At 39.4% G+C, this 19,532-nt stretch overlaps 2 protein-coding genes across 3 annotated transcripts; both read right to left on the bottom strand.

The window, feature by feature from the left end:
- Positions 1–220: 220 nt before the first annotated feature.
- On the bottom strand, positions 221–5,822 carry stap2a (signal transducing adaptor family member 2a). Its single transcript, XM_061044451.1, has 11 exons — positions 5,496–5,822; positions 4,647–4,718; positions 4,452–4,571; positions 4,299–4,355; positions 4,049–4,200; positions 3,838–3,969; positions 3,664–3,733; positions 3,105–3,207; positions 2,893–2,988; positions 2,680–2,808; positions 221–1,588 (listed from the first exon to the last, which is right to left on the bottom strand). Exons 1-11 carry the CDS (start codon positions 5,601–5,603, stop codon positions 1,533–1,535), a joined length of 1,095 nt encoding a protein of 364 aa, XP_060900434.1. The 5' UTR covers positions 5,604–5,822; the 3' UTR covers positions 221–1,532.
- Positions 5,823–5,955: 133 nt separating this feature from the next.
- On the bottom strand, positions 5,956–19,310 carry LOC132979011 (endophilin-A2-like). Of its 2 annotated transcripts, XM_061044449.1 has the most exons (9): positions 19,114–19,310; positions 15,105–15,173; positions 14,797–15,013; positions 14,450–14,583; positions 13,614–13,772; positions 11,059–11,162; positions 9,695–9,828; positions 9,509–9,568; positions 5,956–8,739 (listed from the first exon to the last, which is right to left on the bottom strand). In XM_061044449.1, the coding sequence occupies exons 1-9, from the start codon at positions 19,156–19,158 to the stop codon at positions 8,555–8,557; spliced, it is 1,107 nt and encodes a 368-aa protein (XP_060900432.1). In that variant the 5' UTR covers positions 19,159–19,310; the 3' UTR covers positions 5,956–8,554. The 2 variants fall into 2 exon arrangements, with proteins under 2 accessions (XP_060900432.1, XP_060900433.1); XM_061044450.1 differs by lacking the exon at positions 9,509–9,568 and having other exon boundaries at positions 19,114–19,309.
- Between the last annotated feature and the right edge of the window lie 222 nt (positions 19,311–19,532).

Genomic DNA, 19,532 nt, shown 5'->3' with positions numbered 1-19,532 from the left:
GAATTTTAGAAAATCATAAAGTCCTTCTTTTTTATAACCAGCTTAAAACTCCCCACAGGAGCTTTAACATAAACAGTAAGTCCTGATAACAGGTTATCCTTTTTTTTTTTACAAAAAAAAAGGAAATAAAGGATTGTCTAGTTTTCTCTTCAGTCATTCACTCAGACTATTGATTTGATTCCAACAAATAGCAGTTTAATCATTTGCACAAGCCTGACACTTAAGAAAAAAAAAGTTTAATAAAAGGACAAGGACAAATCACACCCATGCAAAACAATGTAATGCCCCTGATATCTAAAAAAAACACTGTTCTGTGTTAGCAATCAAGTACACACGACACATCATGTAGGCCTACAAACATACAAGAACACATTTCATTGCAAGAAGACACTTGATCACAGTTTGCCACCAGTACTCAGGTGTTTCACATATTCAAGGACTGGCCAATTGTCATAATGCTAAAAAAAAAAAAAAAAAACATGTGGAATTTCTGATTAATAATGAGATCTTTGATGAATCATCATTTTTTGTTGATAAAAGGTTGAGAGGTAGGATGTGATGTAATACTATCATGAAGCCGAAATTGTTTGCGGGGTTCAGTCTACAGTATAAATGACAAATTCCATATTAGTTTTATGTACTGCAGTGTGTTTTTAAGGTTTCTGCCTCTTTAGTTGGCAGACATGCCAATAGAGGGCACCCTTTAAATCTGAATACAGCAGATAGGTTTGGTTGAAGAGAAACAGAAATCATCTGCAGTTTCCAGGCAGGTCTGAGCACTGGTGAGTCATAGCACCGAACAATAGCACGTACACAATCGCAGAGAATAAGGACACACTTTAAAATAAGCAACAACAGTACAGTGTCATTGAAACAACAATACAGTACATTAATGGTTGCTTATTAATCACCAACAGCAGCAGGAAGAGATTGTGCATTTTTTCCCCAGTTTTTTGGACAGATTGACTGTTTTCATACACATTTATTTTTTGTCCAGTCATAATACAGATAGCTGAGTCTAAACCTGATGGGGCTCATTCAGGATCAGGAGGACATAAAGTTTCTCAGGTGTTGATCTTGGCATCTTGACCAGCAGCTGCTCAGTCATCAGCTATCAGGCTCAGTAGGTTGTCAAGCATGTTTCAATACTTTTCAGCTGCCAGTCATATATACTCAGTATTTGTTGTGGATTTTTTTTCTGAAGGAATATTATTTGTTGTGGCACTTTTTTTTTTTTTTTGCTCAAGAGAAAGTTTGTAAACAGCTTTATGTAAGTGGACAAAAGACAAGTGGATTGTGCTCCAATCAAGGAGGGCAGCATTTTATGAGGTTTTTATGATTCAGTCCAGTGTTTAATTAACAAGTCCAAAATCCTCATAGCATGAAACTCAGAGCCGTTGGCATCTCCTTTTGAGAAAGTGGTATTTGTAGTCCATTGTCTTCCACCGTAAAGGCACAGGATGAGTACATAGCTGCGGTGAGAAGTGGGTTGGCACCGAAGAGTGAAAATGCTGTGATCCTTATGATTAAAGTCACTCCTGGCTGGCTCGCCTCTTCTCCAGCTTCATTTTGAGTTCCTCATTGAGTGCTGTGCAAAGACACAAGAAACAGGATAATATATAATATACTTTTCACCTTGTACCTGCTGCCACTTGGTCGCATAATAGCAGCTTTAAAGATATTTCTTACCACTGTTATGCAGATGACATTCAATTGCATATTTCATTTACTTCTCAAAATATTACTAAACTCTCAACTCTACTGAGCTGCCTTAGCGCCATTAAAGACTGGGTGGCAGACAATTGATTACAGCTCAATTCTGATAAAACAGTCCTTATATGCGCCATTGTGCCCAGTGTTACTGAAAAACTTGGTTCCCTATCCATGTTTGTCAAGCCTGTTTTGCGCAATCTAGGTCAATCTCTGTGTCTTGACTGGCATATTAATTGTCTTGTTCGCTCTTGTTTTTATCAGCTAAGACATATTGCCAAACTTAAGCCCATTACTCACAGCTCAGAAGGAGATGACTATTCATGCCTTCATTTCTTTCTGATTGGCTTACTGTAACTCACTTTTTACCTTCCTTAACAAAACATCTCTTAACCTTCTACAATAAGTTCAAAATGCTGCAGCCAGATTATTAACCAGGTCCTCCAAAAGGTCACACATCACCCCAATTCTGTTTTCCTTACACTGGCTTCCCATCAATTTCAGAATACAATTCAAGATTCTTGTTATTACTGTTAAAGCCCTGCATGTACAGGCACCGGTCTATATCACTGAACTTTAACGGCTGTAAACTCCCAGCAGATCTCTTAGGTCTTCTGATCAGGGTTTGCTGATAGTCCCACACACCAGATTGAAAATAAAGGGAGACTGTGCTTTTCAGGTCTTAGCGGCAACATTTTGGAATGCTCTGCCTTTGGGCTAAAGATTTGTGGGCACTGTTGAAGCTTTTTTTGTTGTTTGTTTATTGTTGAGGTTTTTTGTTGTTTGCTTTCTCCGTTCATTTCTCCTCCTTTTGTAAAGCACTTTATGACTCTGCTCTTGAAAGGTGCTATATAAATAAAAGTTATTATTATTAGAACAAGAACTTGAAATCTTGACCCACTGAGCTGAAATGTAAGTGGAAATAAATCTGGTTGGAGTGCATCAGGTGATATCTGATTGGCTACTCACTCTGTGCAAGAGGTGACGGGGAAAGGATGAGGCGTCTCATTGGGTTGGTGGGCGAGGCTGGCACTGATGAGGTCAGGATGCGGCGGTCCGGGGCAGGGGATCTGGACAGCGGGCTACTGCACCAACGATCTGAAGCAGAATGGAGGCATTGATGACTATCATTACTGTCTGAGCAGGAGTGTCTGCTTGTTACTAAATGTAGCTGAGATAAACCTTGTTTTGGAGGCAGGGCAGGAGCCTTCGGCAGGGGGCTGGTGGGGGCGGTGTGGAGGATCCTTTCTCCGTTCTCATCATTGGCAGAAACGTATGCTGATGTCACAAACAGAGGTTCATTTGGTAAGTGTTATTGGTTTCTTGTACGAAAAAGCACAGGAAGACAAAATCCAAATCTTATGAATACGTGTGTACTGCATGGTGGGACTCACTGATATTCTCTTCATAAGGCTCCTCAAGTAGGAACGGTTGAAGAGCTCCTGCAGTCTTTTCCACAAGAGCGTCAATGACTTCATGAAGTGTAGCACAAGGGATCTAGAAATGTTAATTTGTATGGTGAATGAATTAGCTGTAGGTTAGTCCCATACAGACTATGATGTTGATGTCCAGGCTTGGACTATCAACTGCAATTTCATTAAACAATAAAAACAAAAAACACTTCAAAAACTCTGAAAAAACACTTTCTGTGATTTTTATAATGAAAGAATTTTGAACACAATAGTCCAATCCAGAAGGAGTATTATTAAGCACAGCAGGTTTTGGCCATGATGTCACTGATCCACATTGAAAGTGTTTCTTTAGCTATAAAAAAGGACCTGCATAGAATCTGTACATGTCACAGCTTCATCCAGTATTTGCATCAGTATCAGGAGAGAAAGCTGGGTTGATGCAAATGTAACCTGAGCTTTTATACTGTAAATACAATCATAATGTCACACTATCATATCAAAATTAAATCACTTATTGTAAGAAAACTGAAAATGCACTTACAGGATTTTCTACATCAATCACGTAACCGCCCTGATCCCTCTGAGTCACTCTATAATGTCTGAATACTGACCTGAAGCAAAAGGAGAGACAGAGAGTGTATGTGTAGAATTGACACTGTGATGAGATTATTTTTGCAGCCGTGGTGTGCACACGTTCAGCCGTTTTTTTTTTTACCCATTCAGGTCCTGTCGAGTCGTGACAGCCAGTGAGCACCCATCTCTGCCTGGACGGAGCAGCATGTTTCCACAATCTGGATGTCTCTCTAGGAGGACTTCAGCTTCTGTTCGAGAAACCGGCCGGAAACACCTGCATGCAAACAAACACACGGTCTAAATGGCAATACATTAATGCATGACTGACGGTCCGACACAGCTGAAGAACTCACGGTGGGATCTCTCCTACTAAAGGCACAGAGAGGGGCGAGGGAGGAGCACGTGTTGGGGTGCGAGTTCTCCGCCTCGACCGCTCTTTGTCCACCACCTCCTTTAGCATCTGCAGCTGGCCAGGCAGCAAGGTAAGACAGGACGGGACGTTAAGCTGTGATTGGACAAAAGAGATAATATTTATATGAGTCAACACAAAAACTGGAGAATAAGAATAACAGAGATGAATGTGTACAGAAGATGAATACTTGCATCTATGACGGAGTAGAGGAAACCTTTCCATAGCTCCCTAGATTCCAAATTGGGTGCCTGGGGAAGACAACACACTTAAACACCTTTCAAAAAGTATATATTTTAATGCATCTGTGCGTACGTGTTAGGCCAATATGTCGAGTGGAATTATACCGTGAGTTTGGTCTCTCCATCCTTCATGCGCAGGATGAGTCTGGCTGCCTCCAGGTTCCTGTCTCGGCTGTAGTCATCCTTCAGCGACACGAACCCACCGAGGTCCAGCTTCTCCACATACTGTAGAACACACAACACACTTTTAGGTACTACCCAGATGTACTTAAAGATGCATATATACAGTCCAAAACTTACATGAGCATCCTTGGCATTGTTGAAGAAATACAAAGAATTGCCACACAGACAGGTCCACAGACGCCTGGACGCCTGTCACACACACAGAAATAGAAGACATGTTCATTTGGATGAAGCACTGCTGCTACCGGTTTGCCCACGTGTGTAAAGGCTATTTCCTGTTTTATCACTCCCACATGCCCTGTCCCAAGAGATGGGGCCACAGCTGCTGACAATCTGGGGCCATGGACCAAAGCAATAGCCTGCACCTGAGCCAGGCTCACATTACATGTCTATAATACATTAAAATGAGCCTAATGAGAGAGGGTGGGTCTAAATGGCAGGATATTCCATTCTTTGTCACCGTATGTATAGATCATATAATACAAACAACATTCAATAGAGATATGAATGGGTAGCGCCAGATTCAATTTCTAACTTTAATATAGGCTATTTGAAATGCAATAAATGGATCAGTAATATAGCAACAAATGAGTATTTTTTTGAGTAAGCAATGCATTCTAAGCCAGTGCATCATTATTGATATAAGGAATCAAGCCACAAATGGTTCAGGTGAATTGGCATTCGATACTGACAGCAATCGGATTTGATACGTTTTTGTTGCATGCGCTCCCTGTCATAGTCCTGACAACATGACAAAGCTGTGATTCATTTTATGGGAAAATCCCCAGTAGGACCAGGATTCAGGCTCGCCTCGCCCAATCTGCACAATAAGGAAGTTGACAGTTCATCGGGAATAGGGAGGATAAGCCGGTGTGCTGCATATATACACATCTACACACTGACCACCGCTATCCACAGGACACACAGGAAACAACATGGCACTTGATCTGCACCGGGAGAACCTACCTTTTCTTTTGGTCCTCGCTTCTCCAGATAGCCTTCATAGTAGCAGGGCGGGAGCTGCGCCCGGGGTCCCCCCGGCCCGGAGCGCTGCCTGACGGGTGCAGCCGCCATGAGTGTCACTGGCTGGGCACCGACCGAGGACAAAGGGGGCGCTGAGTAATTCGGGGAGGGACACGCCTTCCCCGATGAGATAGTGCTGTGGCAATAATCCAACAGCTGGCTGCTGTAGCCTGCTGTGCTCGGGGATCAGGCAGATGGGTGGTATAGTGCAAATTTAAAAATGTGATGGTTCGGGTATAACTGTACGGGACATAGAGATGTAGCCTATAACGAGACTAAACATCAAAAGGTGTATTTAAATAAGAATCAGATAATCCTACACCGGCTCAGTAAAGACATACTTCATCATAGAATATTTTGTCAATAATCCAGTTTTAAGGGGAAAAAATAAAAATAAAAACCATTAGGAGCCAAATGACTAAATATTTATTTGAAGAACAGCATCCACTCCCCTTTACATAGTAAAAAATAAACAATACTTAAAACACAGAAGATTACATTTAGTATAGAGGTAATTCATATCCTAAAGATAATCCAGGATAATCCCACTTTTGGTCCCCCCCCATGTCACAGTTCAGGAATGAATCATTGCATTAAGACACAAAAGGCTGTAATAAAGACACATGCAAAGCAGTTACATTTAAACTCGTACAATTCCATTAACATAAGTTATAATAAAATAAAGCTTTTTAGTCTGATAATACTTCATTTAACAATATTGTGAAGTGGAGACACTAACAGGTATAGAGCCATCGAATGCAGTGTTACTGAAGCCGTAGTGTTCACACAAGTATTTCAGCTGTGACAGCAGCACACAAAAATTGATCTTGGTTCCACAACATCATTCATCGTCAACATTATACAAGCGACATAATAGCTCAACCGGAATCCCTGCTTCATATTCTCCTTCCCAGGGTTTTTGTTTGGTGTAATGAGGCATGTTAACGCACACCTGAACCACACACTTATTACCCAGCATAGCCCCTGGCCCTCCACATAACATGAATATAGCAGGACTGAAAATATATCATTTAAGAGGCACATACTACGACAACAATGAGATTATTCCAGGGGTGGACCAGGAGACTGAGCACCAGAGGCACCATGGGATTGGGATGGAGCAGATAATGAGAAAGGGGACAGGGGTAAGGGGGCAGGTGGTGAATAAAGACCAGTGGGGGAGGGAGGGCATAATCCATTGCTGTGTGCCCTCTCCAGCTGAAAAGACCTGTCTGTTCCACTCCCAGTTAAACCAGAGATTGGAGCAATGAGTAAGGCGGGGGGCGTTCTGACAACGGGATCATTACAAGAGGAGAAAGTTGGTATTTTAGTGAACAAAACAAACATTTTCAGTTCACACTCAGCTTGTAATAGGCTTAATTGAAACTGAAACCAGCTATTGTGTGAAGGCCTTCCTCATTATAAGTAAATGCTGCACACAATAGTTTGGAGATAGCATTTTCTGTCATGAGTGGTGCACAGTTTCAGTCTGGAAACTGAGGCAGGTACAAAAAACACCCAAAACACATCAGATTCATTTTCATGCTCTGTATTAGAGGTCAGAGTAGAAAAGCAAAAACGTACCCCAGCACTATTTGAAGCAAACAACTCCCAGACTGAAAATGTGTAGACAGTTTAGTAAAAGCTCACAAAACAATGTGAGTGACACTGCCAGCAGTATCAATAAGCCAGAGAAAATAGAGGAATTGATGTATGTATTCTTATGACTTCCAAGTGATTCTGAAATCTTTTGTGTCATACTGTTGAGTTTGAACAATAATGGGAACAACGACTTCTCTTTCTTAAAATATGCAGTTAGTAAAAGGGAAAAAGGCGTTCGCAAATATTTAAATTAACTTCCAAGAACTGAGCGTTCAAACAATGTTTCCTCTAATGTCAAAAAGCAGCCTCAGGAAACATGTGCAACATTTCTTTGGCATCAGCTCTATAAGAAGAGAATGGAGTGCAGTAAGAAACAATGGAGGAGCTATGGATTAAAGAAACCCCAGGTATACTTTAGTGTGATGAAGGTGATAAAACTGGACTCCCAGGCAAAGCAATCATAAAACAACTTTTCTGTCATCAATTAACCGAGTTAGTGTTTGTAAAGCTGCTTCAGTTTTTTCGAAAGTAGTGTAGGGATAGAAAAACATTTAACACAGCTGACCGTTAATGATAGATGCTGATTTGACTCAGTTTTTTTTTTTGAGTTTTAGATATTTGAGGGAAAAGACAAACATAAAACATAAAACAAGCAGCCATGTATGGATATAGTAAGGGATAATAGAGCATCTATGACAAATGGTTAAGAGTGATCACTAGTACCACCAGAGGGCAGTGGAGGATAGTCTGAATCATTAAAGAGGCAGCCAGTCCTCCATGTTGACTCTAGCTATTCTACAATAACAACAGCACTAAGCCTGCAGACAGAACTAAAAACTGGGTGTATAAAACACTGCATTGAAATGAATGTGTGAAGTACCAATATGCTGAATTTGATTTATTTGAGTTCAAAAAATTTAACATTATATACTTAATAAGCTTATGTGTATACATATGTATGTAATGTCTCTGTATGTATGTATGTGTGTGTGTGTGTGTGTGTTTGTCTGTGCGTGCAAACCTCTAAGGGTAGAGGTTGTTCCTATGGTACAGCATGCTTTTACTAATATAATTTTCTCTGGATCTTTCTTCATCAGTCCCAGTGGTGGAGGTGTACAAAGTGCATAGGTGCATAGAGTTTGAATGAAAGGATTTAGATTTTTGTAAAAGCACCTAAACATTTGTTTTGCTGTTTTTTTTTCTGATTAAACTGTCCTGACTGTTCCATTAAATCTTGATGTAATGTTAAACAAAGCTATTAACTTTAGATACACAAATAAAGTCCCTGTATGAAGATGTTTACCCTTTCATAAAAATAAAGAAAATATATCTTTTGAGAAGTAATGATGCTCTCTCTTCCCCTCTCTTCCTGCTGTGCCTCTCTTGCCGTGCTGTTTTCATTATGGCAGAGGGACTACAACTTCAACATAGTTGTTAGGGAAGAATCCAGATTTGCCGCGAATGCTTCCCTCCAACCAGTTCTCATCGATCTGACTGACCAAGGTGATGATGTCGCCCTCATGGAAGGCCAGCTCTCCGTCGTTCTCTGGCTCGAAGTCATACAGGGCTTTGCAGCACGGATCAGCTGCACATAAAGTGAAGAGAAAGATTTTAAGAAACTTCCATTATGTGAAAAAAGCAACCTTCAAGAAGATAAATAGATTCCTTTAAAAGAGTATTTATAAGAAGTGACCCCAATGTGTTTTCCAACAGGACTCTGGATTAGATCATAAAACAAACACCGGTAAAAGAGGACATGTTTAAAAGTTAGTCATCAGTGTGGTAAGAAAGAAACCTTTTGAACCTCAAGATCAAAATCAGTCTTCTGACATATAACATAGCCACGGTTTTACTATTCCAGTCATGACAACAATTTTCAAATTTTGTTTTAGAAACATTTACTTCCTTTTGTTTGTGAATCAAGAAGTGAAATGTTTATAAACCAAGAAATGATTTTTCTTGAGCTTCAGAAGGTTCACAGGTCAGTGAGCCGAGAGAAACAGAATTCAGCAAAACAACGACTAGTTAAAAATAAACATCACAATATTTAAGTGTAATTAACACAGTAACACAGTGAATGATCACTTCAATCTAAAATGGAATGAGATCTGCTAATGACTTTATTCCTCTGCAGCCCAGGTCAGACAGACTCATTCAACACTCTGACAAGCTCCGTCTTGTTTTGAGATCTGACAGAGTGGACTGAGTGGACCCAACAAACACCGTTCAGTAATGTTAGTTGAATACTTCACTATCACAGAGACATGCATACACCTCTCCCAACAGAGGCAGTGAAGGCAGTGACATGCCCTGTTGCTGTAGTAAGACATGTGAACTTCATCCGTCTAACTCACGGGCTTTGTTTTTGATGGAGGATCTGTTGAAGGATGGGCCGCGAAATTGTGCTGAGGGAGCTTTATGTCACAGAGGGAAAAACACATCAGTCTGAAGAATGAGACCAACTTGCACACAAGCCTTCTTCAGAGTACACAGACATACACTCACACAGATCATTAAAAAATATACAAATATAAGTTTACCAGGAGAGTAAGCTGGAGGGTTTGTGGCAGCTGGGGTGTAACTTCCATTAGATTGTTCCACATCTCCATAGTCAAAGGCTGGTCTGGGCTTGGGTGTGTATTCACGCCTTGGCCGAGACTGAGCATCATTCACTCTAAGAGAATATAATAAAACACAGTGTTTACTACAGCTACTGCCTTAAGAACACTCTCCCTCCACCTTAACTACTGTTGTAAAAACACACACAAATGAATTCAAATTCTCCTGTGTCTCTATGTGAGATCCTTCAGCAGCTCTGGTTGCTGTCTGATGCTCCGTTCAGATCGGACGCCAATGATTTGGCTTCACGTGGTCCGCTTAAATGCACATTTTCTCTGTGTAACTATAAACTATGAAAAAGTAAAAAAAAAAAAGGCACGCACATTTGAGAAGGTTAAAGTGCTGGGTGTTGGACCAAAAAACATCAAAGATAGAAAAAAGTACTGAGTCAGCACACCAGAAGCGAGAGGCCCGAAACGTTTCACGAGAGATAGAAACGCGATAGTCCATTCAATTTAATTTATTGGAGCTACATCTGGTGTGCGGACTCAGTACTTTTTTCTAGCTATATACTATGGTCATGTAGCTTAAGCCTTAAGGTACTAATGAACGCTTAATAATGACTAATAAGCGGCTAGTATCTAATTAGCATGCTAATAAGCAACTAGTTAATTGTTTGTAATTGATCTGAACGATTGAGACTTCTCTCTCCCTTATGCCCTGATTGGTGGTACCTTGAGTGCTTTTATCATGTTTTAGTTGTTTTAATAGTTTTCTTTCTCTCTAATGTGTTGTTCATTGTTACATCTGTTTAGTAATGTTTGTCACAATGGATGTCGATCTTGCTGGCTGCAAACAAATTTCCCTACAGTTACAAATTAAGTCACTTGAACCTGAATATTGTGACCTTGATTTTAAGTGTCACCATTCATTTAAGTATTAGACAGCTGGCTTGCCGCCTCTTCCGACAAAGCAGCCACCACCTTAACAGAAATGTCCTTTGGGAAATGCTGAAACATCATGTCTCTTAGCTGCCAAGTAGGGGGTGCACAGATACAGATATAGATAGGATAAACATTAACATGTACATTTTCTTGTCGGTTATAATCCAGTTACTCCAACTACAAGTAAAATGTCTGAATAAATTAAACATTGTTCTACAAACCAAAAATATTCATCTTTACTCCTGTGTTGTTCAGTTAAAAAAGTGATTAGCACTCAGCTTTATATGCTCCTTCACATTCATTGTGATGATCCTGCTGAATCATTGCCTGTCATGAATCAGAGGACACAGCCTCAACATACAAAAGGAATGCTGTCTTCCACAAACAGTCGCCGCACTGACCTTTCTCTCAGTTTGTCAGAAAGCTCCTCGAGTACCTGCGTGGCCTGTCTGTGGTACTGCAGCAGAGACTCCACCAAAGAAGACAGCTGACTCACCTGCTCCACCTAAGAGTGCATGCACACAAAAATTATTTTACAAGACCTGACACAGTGACAGCAGCAAAAGTATTCTTTACTGGTTTACGTAGGCATTCCAGTCCATCACTGTTCCATTGGTTGTTAATCACGTCAGTACAGGTCATCATTACATTAACTTCAGCTCTGAAACATGTCATGCTGGCAGGTTTGAAAATGGTAAATACCAAACAGAACAGGTTTAACAAGCTCCCACTAATGCTAGTCACTATGGAAAAAACAAGACTCACTAATGCTGTCCTTCAAAGACGTTAACATGTTTCATGCCACTTGAAAAGCTGTCAGCAGCGAGCAACAATAGAAACAGAGATATCAGACAGCAAGAATGTATATTAGAAAATGAAATACAGTCACATTTACAAGAATCCTTCAGTTTTTACTTTCTGTGGCAGCTCCAAACAGCTCTACTGCTATTTTCTAGGGTAACAATTGTTGTTCCAAAGAGTATACAATAATTCACTTCATTAATACAGCATTAGAATATGTTAATAAACTCATTTGCTTCCATCAAAATAATTTTAGATTCATTAGAATACATTATTCTGACACTACAATGACAATTAAAGTTGCTTAACCTGCTTCTCCAAGTCTCAGTTTCAACCAAATCATTTAGGCTCCACAAGGAAAACTTGACAGCATTACAATAGTATGCCATGTGTGAACTCTACTAATCAACTACTTAATGAATTTAATGTTGGATGTAATCAAATATTCGCCCTATAATTAAAAGACAATTGATTAAATAAAATAAAATAATCAATCCTTAAAGTCCATTACAGAAGCCTACTCTACAGTCAACAGGATGGAAAATAAAAGCAGGATATCAGAATAAACTGTTTGTTACAAAGAACTGCAGCTGAAAAGTACGATCAGGATGCTTGTTACAAATTCTTTGTTTAAGTTTTCTATGTGCAGTCCAAAATGATGGGCAGTGTAACATACCAGTACCAGTTTAGTCCCTTTCAACAGATTTTGTGCACCATGTTCTCTGCTATCGATTTATAACTGTCTTACTTTCACTCAGTTGTTGCAGCTTACAAGCTCACACAGTTGCGGAAAAAGGGTATACATTCAAACTGCTATAAAACAAAAATAATAATAATAAGAAGAAAAATAAATAAATCGTAATGCATCACTGATGATCATATTTAAGGATTACACTGAGTTATTACCAATACCAGGTTACATAAAACAAATGATAATTTAAGCTGCACATCAGTCCAGTTGAGAGCAATCAAATGCTTCCAACAAGTTGTCAGCCAAAGGGAGGAAAACCCAGACAGGGTTTCCCCTAGAAAAGGTGTTAGGCTTAAACAACAGACTGATGGCAGTATTAATGTAGGTCCCTTTAGTTTCTGTAATTCCAGAGTCAGAGATCAAATTTAAGTGTTTAAAAGATTTAGCATCAATTCCAAAAAGCCTGCTTAAAGTCAGAGCTAGAGCTGATTAGAGCTTTGGAAATATGACTGTGTTGTTATGAATAAGTCATTTATGAAACACCCACTTTCAAAAACCAACATCGCCAGCAGAGTTGAATAAGAAGAGAACATTGCTGTGTTTTCATCAACAAACAAAATATGGATAATTATTTAAAATCGAAAAAAAGTTTGTCATCTCAACAGGACAGTAAACTAGGACAGACTTGCTACTGTGCTAAATGAACCATGAGATTAAAATAAAACAAATAACTTTTATAACCCCTATATTTATTTTTGTACACTGTTGTTTGTGTCTATTAAAATTTCTAAAATGGTTAGATGGTCTCAAAAGACGAATTGCTGTTTTGTCACCTGTCACTCTGAAGCCCAGCCCTTAATCATGCATAACTTTAAGCCAAAACAGTTATACTAAAGGTCGACCCCAACACAGTAGTTACAGATTGGGAAATGAGCTGTAGAAAGCAAACCTATTTCTGTGCAGAGTGTAAACAAAATCACCTCTGCTGTAAAGTTGAGCTTTTTAAAATGGTGCTCTAAGGAGGTGGATGGGGTCACTTTTTTAGCCAACCTCAAGTGGCCTTTCGGCGAACTGCAGTTTTTGGCACTTGTAAGTTGGCTTTACTTTTGAGCCATGGGGGTTGCAGCTTGTACTCTACACTCTTTGAGGTTAGAGCACCCTGATCTCAAATATTCTGGATGTCTTTATTGCACTCACACTTTAACCCACTGACATAGATGTAAACTTCACAACTTGTATATCTATGTTTCCACATGTACCATCACAGTTTCACTGTTGCTAAAAAACATCTTAAAAATAAATATAAATGGCTAGGCAAGATGGGCCACCAGCCTTGCAGTACGTTGGCTTTGATCTTGCAGAGAACATACACATTTGTATGAAGGTGTTTCAACAACTAAACAGGTCCAGAAGGTATCAATATGCCACCTGCAGTGTAAAGTGAATCAAGTTAAGCCTACTCACATCTGTTTCCAGCAGGTTGTGCATGGAGCATTCAGCCATCTCTTTGGACTCGTGGAACTTCTCCAGGGCCTGCCTAAGTTCTTCATCTGGGATTTTACCTTGACGTTTCTTTTTGTAATCATAGTCCAGACGGCGGCCCTCCAGCTTCTTAAGATGGTGCTGAGAGATGATATTGGAAGGGTGAGGTTATAACAAAGGTAATATTTTTTTTTCACTGCTTATGGGAGAAATGTGTAGAGTGTAAACTTTTGCGTCTAGATCTATTCTGACCCGTAAATTCCACCAGATGCGTCTTCGGTCTGTCTCAGCTCCGTTAGAGCAGTGGAGCTGATAGATTTTTATATTACGGTATTATTCAATGTGTTTGCTTTCATTGGCTCTGCTGCGCTGCCTCTCAGCTCCAGCCCAGTCAGGAGTCATCTGCAGCAGATACGCAAGGCTTCTCTTTTTGCCGGATGCCGGAGCAATATGTATCAATTTACCACAGAGCAAATCAAGCAGGACAGGAAGTCAGACACCGGAACAACATTAAAACATCCGGTTTATTTCCAGAATATAACATTCCGTTTTGACGGTTCTGAACAATGACCTAACGTGTGTTTGTTGACGTTTTGGCACTCCAGCTGTCCGGTGGTGCTGCTATCTGCTGCGCACTGACAGACGAGGGTGCACAGAGCCGTAATGGAGCGGAGCAGACACGCAATGCACACATATCTGGTGGAAGTTCTGGGTAATACATACATTTTTTTCATGCTATTGCAGCTGATATGCTGAGGGACTGTGGCTCTTATTAGCCAAGGCCTTGCCTGTACATGCAGAGGCATACTATCTTTTACCTGAATGTCTTTGACATCCTTCTCCGCAACTGCCTGCAGTGGGTCAATAAAGTTCTGCTTCACATCGATATCCAGAGAGTCCTTGACCTCTGCCAACCTCTTCATTGACTCTCCAATGTCTGTCAGAGCGCCACCTGCAGAACACACACACATCCAAGATACCAGCTTTAAGGCATGTGGAACATCTCTAGGCATGTTAATAACAACCTGTGGTTCTAATATAAGGGGAATTAAACCATTAACAAACAAATAGATACATACATAATGTATCAATGTATTTTTCAAAATAAAACATTCATCTCTCTTCCAATCTTTATCTCATCCTAAAACTGTGTACACATTCTTACCAAAGTTAGTGTCCTCGCCCATATCCCGTCCATACTTAGTCATGCACTCCCCCAGGAGGCCCTCAGATTGGGGGTAGCCCGGACTCTTAACCTGCCCACGGATTTTGGACACTGTGTTAAGCATCGAAAGCTTAGCTCTTGTTGCTGGGTTGGGCTGGAGGTACTCTGATGTTTTATTAATGACTTCCACCACTGCCCTGCTGGTCACATCTGCTCTCTGGTGGTAAGGGTAAGAGATTGGCAATAGTTATAACCTCTAACTTGTGTTTAGTTTAAGTATATTCCATTTCATTTTGTGTGTCTGTTACCCTCTCAAGGTCCTTGAAGTCTTCATTCAGTTTGGTTCCCTCTGCACCACCAACCTTCTCACTCACCAACTGTGAACACAAAACAATAAGAGCATATTCACTGGTCTCTTGTTGGTGTCAAATTACATCATTTTTACACTTTACCAATTTTACTTTATTCCCTTGTATACCAGATTCATATACGTCCTATTCTATTTATTTCATCTATTCTTATTATTAACTTTGATTTGTATTGACCTACAGTACTTGCTATTTTTGTTTAACTGTTGCTGTAACAACTGAATGTCCCCTGTGGGGATCAATAAATTATAATCTTATCTTTAATTTTTCCAAAGCAACAATAAACACATGGTCATAATTTTAAAAAAGGATGGATTGAGATCTTTATATTAAAAAACAATAGTTGATATGTTTTAACCGTTTTATCAGGATTGAGATTGAACATGTCTATCATTGTATATTTATGTACACTTTCCTAAACTTTTCTGTCTCACTCCCAAACTAGACCCTAATGCTTACTTCTGTCTACTTGTGATCCCATCAATCAAAAGGGATTTTAATATCAGGTGTAACAGCCCAATACTTTTTGAAGGTGATACAAGTTCAGAAGCTTAAAGACATTTCAGCAGGGTGTTGTCAAAGGGGCTCAAACCATACCTTCAAAGCCACACTGTTTTTCTCTTTAAACAAATGAATGGATATTAAATATCCCACAGTTGTTTTTCCCCTCTGGCCTGTTTAGCAAAATTCTCAAATTCAAGACATGTACATGTTTTCCAATCTCAGAACAAACCTATTATTTTATTCCAATTCTTCACAAGGCTGAGAAGTCTGGAAACCCAACTTGACTCTTTCCGTGCATTGGGAGCCTCTTTTATACTGGAGGTTTTTTGTGTTTCCGTCAGGTCAGCACATACACTGCCATTTCCTACTCGACAGCCACATCCATGGATTCTTTTACTAAACACACATGCTAACTCTATCCTACCAACACTCCCTAATTCAATTTCTCACTGACAAATGGCACATAAGTTCTCCACTCCTCATCCATAGCAACAAACTCTGAAGTACTGTGCAGTTAGCTGGCAGGCCAAACAGAGACTCACTGTGTGTCTGTTTCTCATTTTTTTCAACTCTGTGCAGCTGTCATAACCACTCTACTGTAGGACCAAATGGATCAACCAATCGCTAGCTTACACAGCACACAGGCATGGCAAAGTTATGTTGTATGAAACACCATTAGCTTTGGTTCATGGGATACTTTCAGTAGAACATATTTAATAATGAAGTCTAAAAGACAACAATCTGTTTAAAACAAATGTATCTCTTGCTTCCCAATGTCAAAGTTGTAGCTAATTGTATGAAATCCAAACCCAGACATTTTCAATACCCCATCTGCCTTTAAAGAAGAATGTGTGACATTCTTCACATAAATACAGCAGAAATCAAGTATATCCTCTGTAAATGTCTGTCTGAGTCACGACTGTCTACATGAGTGAGAAGCGTGAGTCCCGCCAGATGTATTGTTGTCTGAGCCATGTTTGCATCATGTTTACATGGACAGGGCGGCCTTGCGTATAAAGCTGTTTAAACCAAGGACTAGAGAAAAGAAGAATAACACACTCACTGCTTATTTGGATGTCACTTAAGTGTGTTTAGAACACGGTCATTCTGTCAATTTATGTGCAATATGAAGCTATACCAATGAGTTAACCAACGTGTGCTAAGACTAACCTACTAACACAACGATGCAGGACACAGACAACTGCAGCTCGAGCAAAGGACAATTCTGTCCGCCGCTTTCGCTTAATGGCACTTAATTATGGTGCGTTCTAATTCAAAACTACTTCTTGCTAACGCAAGGGGAGAGGGGTTGGAGGTGTGCCGCTGGAGGAGAGCGGAGGCTTCAGAATAGTGGAGTTGTCACCAAACAGCAGTTTGTTTTGGTTTAATGCTGGTGCTCAAGGGTGAATTCTACTGGATTAAAAAGTTGCACATTCTTCTTTTAAAACTTGCACAAAAAAATCTAAGTTATAACATTAAGCTTTAAATGTCCATTTTTTCTAATGGAATCTAAAGAATACCAAAATAAGTAAGGGTTTAAAGTTTGGTGTGGAGGTGGATTTAGGGTTGTGGCATAGTCAAGTCAAGTCAATTTTATAGCTACCAATTACTACAAGAACAAACTCAGGACAATTTTCATATGGAGCAGGTTTAGACCTATACTCTGTTTTAATACTATTTTGAACAAAGACCAAATCATTCCAACAATAAACAAAAACATTACACATGGATTCATTATTGTTGGTCAATGACATAATCAAGATACATGAGATGACGTGGATTAAAATGAAACAGTGTGTCAACTGAATATGTTTGCTAACATTCAAACTATGCTGTTCAATCATTAATTGAATATCTAGAATATTTTATTACTTGATCACTTGGACCTTGTTAGGCAACTTACACAACTGATTACACTACTCCACCCTTTTCTTTCTTTTGAAAGCCTGAATGGCAACCCATAACAATTGTTGGCCAGGTATGTTCTAATACAGGGCAGAATGTTCAGTACATGACCTATTGGTAAACATACTGTAGTGCCAACAATTACAGTGGGAGTTTGCTGGTGCCATTATTTTTGTTTTGTTTCAACTGATTTCAACTACTAACTAAATCTGCCTTTACTGCATTACTCAAAAAGTGGAAGCTGGTTTGGGCAGAGTATTCACATATTTAGGATTCCAAGGCACACCCACTGAACATTGAGCTGTCATTTCCCTAAGACATTGTGAAAGACCAAATTATGAAGGTGCTGAAATGCAGGTGTCCACGAAACATATGCCATAGAGTCTGTTACCATATCTTTTAGTGCTTCAATATTTGCTTTGTTAAATAGGATTTGCTTCCAAAGCTCCATCTGGTTTCACCTGGTGATTCAGGTCATGTCTGTCACACTGAGAGCGTAAAGAAAGTTGATGAATTAAAAATTAAATGTTCATCACAGAACGAGTACAAAAAGATTTTTAAAAAAGAGCCTGAAATTATTAGTTGATGTATTAAATTATCTCAGTTCCCGTTTGAAATTACAGCAAGTATTTGTTTGAGATAAATAATGACTTTCATTAATTTAAAGGTAGAAGTGTGGCATTAAATAAAAAATAACCATACAGATCTAATAAGTATTTCATGATATTAACAGACAGACTTTGATGACAGTAGGCTATTTAAATGATAAAACGGGGAAAGTATTAAGTTAGGGCAATAAATAAATATATATATATTATATGGCATTGTGAATCTTTTAAACATGTGTTGTACTGTATCACCAAAACAGCTTGGTAGATTTTGTTATGACAGAAAATGTAGAGGTCACAAAGATGAACAACTCTTGAAGCAAACAAACAGAGCAATACCACTTGATTGATCTCTTGTGTACATACCATCAAAACACCAACAATATCTGTATATAGTATCTCCATCACTTTTAAACACTCTCTAAAAGAAGCCTCAGTTCCGGGTCAAATAAACGTGAAGTGACAGTTCAGGAACAACACGAAACTAGATGGACAAAACTTATCAGAAACATATGGCAATTAACTGTTAACCTACCACTGAGAAACGTAATAAACACGACGGGAAAGTAAGTATTTAAACGACTTGAGCACACTTTCCTAAAATAGAGGTAAATGATGATTGAAGTTAAAGTAAATGTTAACTTGCTTACCTCGTCGATTAGCCTAAGCTAATTTAACAACACAACAAGCAGCAAACACACATTTAACAGTTATGAAAGAGTGCATTAACTACTGAGCAAGTAGTCTTAAACTCTAAAAAATTCACATACAGTGAATCTTGATGCGTATTTAATCCACAACACATACATGTTTTTTTTACTCTAGCTGGCTTCAAGTTAGCAGAAACGCTCATTAAAAGTAAGGAAGACGGTGCTAGCCAAGTAAGCTAGCTAAGCTAAGGGCTAAAAAAAAAAAAAAAGTTGCGCGTTTACCTGACTTGCTTTGTAAAATTGCTTCTTAAATCCTGCGACCGACATATTGAACCGTCAATGTTGCCGCTTGGACCTCGACGGAAAAAAAATTAGTTTTAGTGCAGCTGCTGTGAGTTTGAAGGTGTAAAAGCACGGACAGAAGTCGAGCAACACGTCTTCAAACTTTGCACCGTAGATGTAAAACTTGCTAGGCAACCACAATTTCCTGGCTCCGGCTGCATGAGGGAGGCTCCATCCCGCTGGATAAAGTGGGTCAAACACACTCAAACACACAAGCACAGACAATTCATGCATCCCAACCTGATCCAAACATCCGTATTTCTTGGCAAATGATCAAAATGAATAAATAGCTGAACTAAACATCTGTTTTTACTGCTAGATATATTTTTTGTTGCTGCCTACTTTAAGCCCCTTTGAGG

Source organism: Labrus mixtus, chromosome 8, assembly GCF_963584025.1.
Source record: "Labrus mixtus chromosome 8, fLabMix1.1, whole genome shotgun sequence".
NCBI classification, from domain to species: domain Eukaryota; kingdom Metazoa; phylum Chordata; class Actinopteri; order Labriformes; family Labridae; genus Labrus; species Labrus mixtus.
Note: the sequence above shows the minus strand (reverse complement) of the source record. Positions and strands in the feature narration are given on the sequence as shown.